This window comes from Lepidochelys kempii, chromosome 12 (assembly GCF_965140265.1).
Source record: "Lepidochelys kempii isolate rLepKem1 chromosome 12, rLepKem1.hap2, whole genome shotgun sequence".
In the NCBI taxonomy this organism is placed as follows: domain Eukaryota; kingdom Metazoa; phylum Chordata; order Testudines; family Cheloniidae; genus Lepidochelys; species Lepidochelys kempii.
In genome coordinates, this window is record NC_133267.1 from 34,316,705 (window position 1) to 34,326,157 (window position 9,453).

The 9,453-nt window shown below is 41.0% G+C and overlaps 1 protein-coding gene across 1 annotated transcript in view; it reads left to right on the forward strand.

The window, feature by feature from the left end:
- The window catches only part of CDH13 (cadherin 13), a 789,423-nt gene extending 781,079 nt beyond the window's left edge, over nt 1–8,344 (forward strand). The window contains exon 14 of the mRNA XM_073308069.1: nt 2,625–8,344. Within this exon, the coding sequence (XP_073164170.1) occupies nt 2,625–2,632 (8 nt within the window). The 3' untranslated portion in view covers nt 2,633–8,344. The remainder of the gene's footprint in view (nt 1–2,624) is intronic.
- The last annotated feature ends 1,109 nt before the right edge of the window (nt 8,345–9,453 follow it).

Here is a 9,453-nt window from a genome sequence, read left to right on the forward strand (position 1 = left end):
GATGCATACTGTGGAAACTGCAGAAGACATTATATACACAGAGACCATGAAACAATACCTCCTCCCACCCCACTCTCCTGCTGGTAATAGCTTATCTAAAGTGATCACTCTCCTTACAATGTGTATGATAATCAAATTGGGCCATTTCCAGCACAAATCCACGTTTTCTCACCCTCCGCCCCACCCCACACAAACTCACTCTCCTGCTGGTAATAGCCCATCCAAAGTGACCACTCTCTTTACAATGTGCATGATAATCTAGGTGGGCCATTTCCAGCACAAATCCAGGTTTTCTCACCCTCCCCCCCCCCCCTTTTTCCAAAAACCACACACACAAACTCACTCTCCTGCTGGTAATAGTTCATCCAAAGTGACCACTCTCTTTACAATGTGCATGATAATCAAGGTGGGCCATTTCCAGCACAAATCCAAGTTTAACCAGAATGTTTGGAGGCGGGGTAGGAAAAAACAAGGGGAAATAGGCTACCTTGCATAATGACTTAGCCACTCCCAGTTCTATTTAAGCCTAAATTAATAGTATCCAATTTGCAAATGAATTCCAATTCAGCAGTTTCTTTCTGGAGTCTGGATTTGAAGTTTTCTTGTTTTAAGATAGCGACCTTCATGTCTGTAATTGCGTGATCAGAGAGATTGAAGTGTTCTCCGACTGGTTTATGAATGTTATAATTCTTGACATCTGATTTGTGTCCATTTAGTCTTTTACGTAGATACTGTCTAGTTTGACCAATGTACATGGCAGAGGGGCATTGCTGGCACATGATGGCATATATCACATTGGTGGATGTGCAGGTGAACGAGCCTCTGATAGTGTGGCTGATGTTATTAGGCCCTGTGATGGTGTCCCCTGAATAGATATGTGGGCACAGTCGGCAACGGGCTTTGTTGCAAGGATAGGTTCCTGGGTTAGTGGTTCTGTTGTGTGGTATGTGGTTGTTGGTGAGTATTTGCTTCAGGTTGGGGGGCTGTCCGTAGGCAAGGACTGGCCTGTCTCCCAAGATTTGTGAGAGTGTTGGGTCATCCTTCAGAATAGGTTGTAGATCCTAATAACATCAGCCACGCTATCAGAGGCTCGTTCACCTGCACATCCACCAATGTGATATATGCCATCATGTGCCAGCAATGCCCCTCTGCCATATACATTGGTCAAACTGAACAGTCTCTACGTAAAAGAATAAATGGACACAAATCAGATGTCAAGAATTATAACATTCATAAACCAGTCGGAGAACACTTCAATCTCTCTGGTCACGCAATTATAGACATGAAGGTCGCTATCTTAAAACAAAAAAACTTCAAATCCAGACTCCAGCGAGAAACTGCTGAATTGGAATTCATTTGCAAATTGGATACTATTAATTTAGGCTTAAATAGAGACTGGGAGTGGCTAAGTCATTATGCAAGGTAGCCTATTTCCCCTTGTTTTTTCCTACCCCCCCCCCCCAGACGTTCTGGTTAAACTTGGATTTGTGCTGGAAATGGCCCACCTTGATTATCATGCACATTGTAAAGAGAATGGTGACTTTGGATGGGCTGTTACCAGCAGGAGAGTGAGTTTGTGTGGGGGGGGGCGGAGGGTGAGAAAACGTGGATTTGTGCTGGAAATGGCCCACCTTGATTTTCATACACATTGTAAAGAGAGTGGTCACTTTGGATAAGCTATTACCAGCAGGAGAGTGAGTTTGTGTGTGTGGTTTTTGGGAAAAAAAAAAGGGGGGGGGAGGGGGCGTGAGAAAACCTGGATTTGTGCTGGAAATGGCCCACCTTGATTATCATACATATTGTAAAGAGAGTGGTCACTTTGGATGGGCTATTACCAGCAGGAGAGTGAGTTTGTGGGGGGTGGGGCGGAGGGTGAGAAAACGTGGATTTGTGCTGGAAATGGCCCAACTTGATTATCATACACATTGTAAGGAGAGTGATCACTTTAGATAAGCTATTACCAGCAGGAGAGTGGGGTGGGAGGAGGTATTGTTTCATGGTCTCTGTGTATATAATGTCTTCTGCAGTTTCCACAGTATGCATCCGATGAAGTGAGCTGTAGCTCACGAAAGCTTATGCTCAAATAAATTGGTTAGTCTCTAAGGTGCCACAAGTACTCCTTTTCTTATTGTATTCCTCTGTTTCCATTGTCCTACCACACAATCAATAGAGCAGCTGTTCCAAACCGTAGCAGGGAGCATAAAACTGCCAATAGAATTATGATTTTTTTAAAGTACATGTTCTTTAAAAAGTTGCCTGGGTTTCCTGCACTGTTCATTGGTTGAAAAAAGTGTACTGGTTGGTATTTGATCTCACTTTACACGGGTGTAATTGACTAAGGTGCAAGGTACAAGAGGATCAGGTCACAGGAGTTCCTGTCTCCTCTTTTAAGCTCAGACCTCTTGGCTATGCACTGTTAAAGATCCTTAAATGGCAGAAGTGGCATTTCTCCCATAGATTTCTGCCTTCAAATAATTGCTTCCGAACCAGGATGATTTAGCTGCAACTGCTTAATAATATGCATACAACCCAATGAGGAATTTGATGTATTTTTCCCTTAAGGAATATTTAGAGAATGCTGTGATCCTGCTCAGTAATAACCACACACATTTCCCATCACCTAGGTCTGTAAGAACTCCTGACATTTGAAGCTGTCCTACCGAGTTGCCATGGCAACAAGAAAAGGAAAACATCAAATCTGAAGATCGCAGTTTACAATTACTGTTCTTCACTACTAGGCCTCAGTTGCTCCAGATTCAGTTTAATTTGCAACCTCACTTAGTCTATCCGACTGTACGTCAGTGTTTGGCAACCTCTGCCCTTACTGTTGTTCAATAATGGATTTCTCTTGCAAGATGCAAGGTTTATGCGAATTTTCACTGAATGTTAAAAGACCATGACATCTCCACTTGACCTTCTGCGAGCTGAATATAGAATGAATCCATTTTTTTCTATCTGTTGACTTGTTGCTATTCAACTGTTCAGAAACAATTTTTTTGTCTGTGGGATGGTATCTGTATATGTATGAATGTATGTGTGTATATATATATTTATATGCAGAGAAGAGATACACAATAGGTTTAGCTTTTATGAGACATTTGCCTGAAGCTGGGGAGGGACAGGACAGAGTAACAGGGCCATAGGTGAGTTAGAATTGTCCTGTCATAGCTAAACCCATTGTATATGTTGTTTATACAATGGTGTAACACAAAAGACGAGAGCAACTGCAACTATACCATTAAAATTGCCATGTCAGTAGTGCCAGCTATACCACAAGGTCACTTCATTTACCTCAGGCTCAGTGTACAAGAGACGCAAATTCCCAGTGCTCTATTTCCAATCAAGATTTCTTTCCTTCAGCCACAGGTAGTACTGAGGAAGCAGCAGTGAAAGCAGCTTTTCACTCCACATTACAATGACAGCAGCCCTGGGAGATAAGGAGGCTGTGATTTGCAAGGGGGCTGAAAGCAGTCAAATGCACTATGGGTCATTTCATATAATATTGGGACACTCTGGGCTTGATTTTAAAGGGGCCTTAACCCAGCCTCTCTTTTTGCTCCTGCCGATAATTATTTGCTGGTGCAGCTGAGGACATTTTAAACTTCTTAGTGCCTGATCTGCAGGGGCAATCAGATAGGTAGATGTTTACGTGTCAGAAGGCCTGTGTGAATAGTAGGAGTACAGGGATTTCTCAGATGCATTGATCATCTCTCTTTCGACTCCCTGACCACAAAGGCCTGTTCTCGCTCTGTCCCCATACAGCTCTCATTGACGTCCCTGAGCACAGTGAGGAAATTGTATTGTATAAATATATTCATATATACAGTTTGGAGAGTATATATATACACACACACATACATATACATGTACGCACAGTTTTCAATTAAAAGTAACAAGATCATTTCTCTGTGTGTGTGAAATAACTTGTTTGCAAACCTGGAATTAAAAGGTGTCATTATGTATGAATATTAATCCTTTTTTTATTCTGTGAGCATGTAAGGTAAACAAAAAACTTCTAACTGTATCAAGATGATGATCCTGTTAATAAATTGTAAATGATCCATCAAAGCTCACACCAAATTTTTTATAAAATTAACACACACAAAAAATTATACTAGTGGCAGACTGTGGCTTTTACTAGAGCTTGCCAGTAACTAGGGTGAGGTTAAATGTCTTAGAATATTTTAATAAACTTGCTTATTTAAAGTTTAAACACCAATGCTTTCTTATGCAATAGATCGTCACAGCTGCGTTTTTGGGTTAGCGTTTTTACAGTACTTATGGGTCATTCTGTATGTTGTCATTACTGCCGTGAGATTATACACATACCTTCCACATCATGTATATGTTTCAGTATTAAAGCTTTTTGGAAGTATAAAAAATAAATTCCAAACACACATTTAGTTTTTTTCATGATGTTACACTAGATATTAAATGTGTATTGGTGGTGAAAAATTGCTGTACAATAGCTTTTCTCTGACTTCCTGTATTATACCAAATATTACAACAGGTCCTTTTTAAGTAAAGTAATAATAATAATAATTAATAATGGTGACAGCAAAAAAGTTAGTTTATGTTGTGGACTTCCCTAAATTTTTAGATTTCTTCATAAGATATAAACTGCCTTGACACAAAAAGCTGGGTTTTTTTAATCGGAGAGCTTAACACTTGAAGTCCGCACCCAGCAAAAACTCTCACTGACCTTGCTTCTTTCACAGGTCATAGGTGTCTGAGTTACCACAGTAGTACTTAGAGGTCAATGGGAGGTTCTTTAGAAAAGAATTTCAGAAAGGTTCATTAAGCAACTGCAGGCCTTTAAGCAGGAAGTGCCTGATCTCAAATGTTACTCCTACCTGAACATGGGCATGCTTCCATTCCATGCCGTCTGCCCCAGGCATTGTGGTAAGCAAATGCTGCTGCTTTATAATCACCAATCACTTATATATATAAACAAGCGTTAAATGCAAAATTTGCAAAAGGAAAATAGATGAATGCTAAATACACTGTGGATCTTTCCCAAAGAGGAATTGCATCCCATGCCTTGATCTACTAAACTTTTCACTTGAATGTAACGGAAACAACGACTATCCTTCCACATAAATATATTTTTCTAATGGGATCCTTCCTCCCCCTGCATATGGACATCATTCAAAGTCTGTCAGTGAAAAGATTCCCATTGACTTCACTGGGCTTTGTGTGAGTTATGATGAGAAGCTATCCCTGCTTCTTGTTCAGAACCTAGCACATTATGGATCCTCCTAAGGGGGCCCAAATCCAGGAATAAAAATTTTCTGTTTGAATCTGGCCTAGCAACAAGCTACTGGGTAAAGCCAGTTGCCTACCCTTTACCTGTGCAATAAGAGTCCACAGTGCAGAGTAACGTCTCAAATAATATTGCAAAAAAATTGACCTATACACGGGGTGGTTATCAATGAGGATATTCCCCAGTGGAGGCTCTGGATCACAGAGGTACCAATACCTCCCTGACTTTCTCATCCAAAACTGGGGTGGGAGGGTCTGAAATCTCAGTCCCCATCATCTCCTGTTCATATGCCCGAAGGCTCCAGCTTGAGTTAACCTCTGGGCATTCGAGGCACGAAAAGAGGAAACCTACCTGCCATCTTAATATTTTGTCCTCATTTCCCAAGTTTCCATATTCAAGAAAGAACATCTATCAAGAAGCCCAATAGGGCAAATCTTACAGTATTATTAAAGAGAGAAACCCCATTAAAACGTATGGGGTTCCTTACATGAGGGAAAAGGCCCAAAGTGATGTCATTTCCTGAAACTCAGAAACTAGCAGAATTTGGAAGCATTTCATGTCATGCAAAATCAGAAAAGACCAAAAAGAAAAACCTCATAACTTTTGCTCTTCCTTTTTATGTTGGATTAAGTTTAAAACTTGTTCAGGTATGCCTTGCTATTTTCATAATCCATCAGTTATATGAATTTAGCTATTTTAGTTGCTACAACATTTATTTCTCTCTGTGTGTATGTGTGTGCAATACATGCAAAGTTGTCTGTATTTTGAAAGACGCTGAATTTAATCATTTTCATTTTGAAGCATACGCAAAGCAGTGCCGGTATAAATCATTTAATTTCAAAATCCTGTATTTTCTGGTAAAACATGAATCCAATATGACAATTATCGAGTTAATCAAAGAATGGTGTTGATTAGCAGGGTAATTGTGTCATTTTCAGTGTACTTGCTAATTGAAGCCCTGTCAATACACCTCATGAGTGTGCTCGCATTATGCCTATGTGCATATATTAATGTACATTATGTTCAGTAACTGCAGGTCTGAAGCTCAAAACAAAAGAAAACCAGCTGAATTTCATGGTGGGGATCAAATAAGAGTTAGATTACAGTGGAACGATGTTTTGGTAATAGACCCATGGAGCCAGATTCTCATCACATTTCCATGAATAACTCCATTAACCAGAGATGAAAGATGAAAATCCAGCCTGTCCGTAAGACCCTATACCTTGAGATATTTCATCTCATTTCTCAACACATTGCTTTATTCAGTCTGCTGTACATAGTAAAATAACATAACTTGTCATAAGACACTTGGAAATCATTTATCTGTTATTGTAGGTTTGTCTTGAACTTAGGGAAACCTAAAGTCTATCTGACTCACTTCCTTCGCTGACCCCGTTAAAGTATCCCTAAGGTCCCCAACACAATTTGGTTTAACTTTTATTTAGAATGACCACACTTCTAGCCAAGCAAGTCTTGTTGGTCTCTTTGGTGATCATTTAAACTAGGGTCCACTGTAATACAAACTCATTTATTAAATTAAGGATTTCCAGTCAGTTGATAGGCGACCTGGTTTCAATGCTTTATTTTACCGTTACAGAAAAAGAGAAGCCTGTGTGTTATGGTTATGCTTGTTTTACCACTAGCCATTCCTTTGCATCACTAGTTTCCTAAAGCATGGTGATTGCTAATTTGCCCCCTCGGTTTCTACCAATGCATTTAGCCATTTGATCACACAGCAGAGTTTTGTACACGGATCACATTATTGTTTGTCCAGAAGCCAAATTCTTACCAAATGTGCTTATCTCATTTCATGTAAAAAAGTTGAATAAAAGATGAATGACAATAAAAAATGACACTGGCTCAAGAATAGCAGGTCCAAGGGAAAATATAGGATTATGTATTCCCATTACAGTATCTGTAGAACCGTCTTTTGTCCAAGTGCTACATCTCCCAAAGGGAGCAAAACAACAAAACCAAAAACAATTCTTTCCCATTTAGCTCTTGGTGATTTGTAACCTTGAAGTTCACATGCAAATTATTTTGGAAAACAAAGCTAGATACAGATAACTATTTTACTGTGTAAAACGTACAGCCCATTGCTGTGACTACTTTACCTAACCACAAGTTTTGATGATCGCTAACTTCTCAATGTCCAAATGAAATGAATACACACAAAAATGCTCAGTGAAAGTTACTAGTTGCACAATTGCTATGTGTGTGTATATATGTAGATATATAGAGATACACACATACATATATAGAGCTATATATAATATATGTAGAGGGGGAGAGTGAGATTACACAGCATGGGGATTTGGAATAAGCAGTTTAATTCTATGAATTATGGATGAACATTCAACTTAAGAAGGGGCGTGGTTTATGCAGGGTCAACCCAAACTGCTGAAAATAAATAGTTTATTCCCACCTCTGATGTTGTATTGATTTAAGCCTCACTCGGCTCTCTCGCTCTTTATATTGATTTACATAATTTGAAGATATGCATACTTGTTTACTGACTCCTTTTGTTTTAGTTGTCTATGTACCAGCAAGTCAGTAGCAGTGTGAAGGGGGATACAGAAAGAACCCTAACTTTCTTCAGTATTAGCAGGATGGCTATATGGAGCTATACCCATCCTCTGAAAGTTATGCTTCTCCTCTGCATTAATAAGTGGCTGTATTTGATGTTTTGAGGTTAAATGAATGTAGTCTAAAGGGACAGTGCATGCGTGGGCATGCATACGCGCCCTGCCCATGAACTAGGATTGTAAAATGAAAATGTGTATGGTGGCGAATTCAGTACAGATATGCTGTGTGATTAATTGAAACGTCCAATGGTAACCTCCTGTATCGTCACGTTTGCCCCATAATGAACTCTGTCTCCTTCAGTCATCACCAGGAATTTTTGTTTGGATTTGAATACTTTATTCAGCTACTTTTCCAGTTAATGTTTCCTTTAGGCCCTAATTGCTGAATTGCTTGCCGTTTCTGAGGTGTAAATAAACGTTTTGATTTATGATGTGGTTGCAAAGAAACTTGTAATTTATTTGTGAAATGCTCAAATAAAGGATGTCTGGGCTTTTATCCTTTCGTCTGGGTTTAGACCTTTCTGAAACAACATTGCATGAATCAAGGGGGCTGTATAATCACCCTGCTGTGGCTGACACAGGTGTCTGAACCCACCCCACACTGAACTAGAAGCAAGAGCCTCAGGGGCAGCGCTAGGAGGGGGCTTGCAAGGGCTATAGCCACCCCGAAATTTGCCATAGCCACCCTGTAGCAGCTGCTGCTCTCCAGCACAGTGGAAAGAGCGGCAGCTACTGGCCAGGAGGGACATTCCACCCAGCCGGGGCTCCTGGGCCACACCCCCGATGGTCACTACTCCCCGAGGGCTCGGCTGGCCCCACAGCCAGGTCGCCCCACTTGGGCAAATCTTACTAGCTGTGAGCAGCCAGCGTCCCACAGTACTCAGCTCCAGCTTTCAGCCTCCAACCTGGCCATGGGGAGGGGCCATGGAGGGGGTGGACCTCATGGTGAGTGGGGGGGGGCATAGCCCACCTAATTTTATGTCTGGCCTACCTCAGGCCCCTGACTGGGAAGAGGCAGGTGTCATCCCTGAAGATCCTCCCCCAGTTGCCCTGATTAAGGCAATGAATTGAGCTGTTTGTTGTCACACAATGGCCATAGAGTGGGACTAGGTGGGTATAGTGAATGGAAGAAATCTAGAGATCATTCACCAGACTTCATAAGAATGTGGTGAGTGGATTATTTTGCATACACCAGCTCAGTTAAGGATTACGCCTTCCAAAGCCCAAGTTTTGTTACAACACTCCTACCAAATTTCTTGGCTATGTGCCGCAAAGAAACTTCATCGGTCTTTGGCTTCACCATCCTTTGGCTTCAGCCAACTAGCCCTTATCACCTTCTTCTATCAGCAGGCAGTTAAGGGCTACCAAGAGAAGCCACCCATGATAAAATCAAATGCCAAACAAAAGATCAACAAAACCATAAGTCAGCTTCCTGAAGATTCACCAGTGAACGCTACGGGAAGCTGCAGTACTAGATTCCTGCCACTGTGCAGTGCTGAGTGTCAGCAGTGGTTCCCAGTCCACTTGCATTCCAAGATGATGTCCTCTAGCAAGTACTGATAGCTTCTCTTGAGCTCCAGAGATGACCCAGAAAACTAAGGGAAT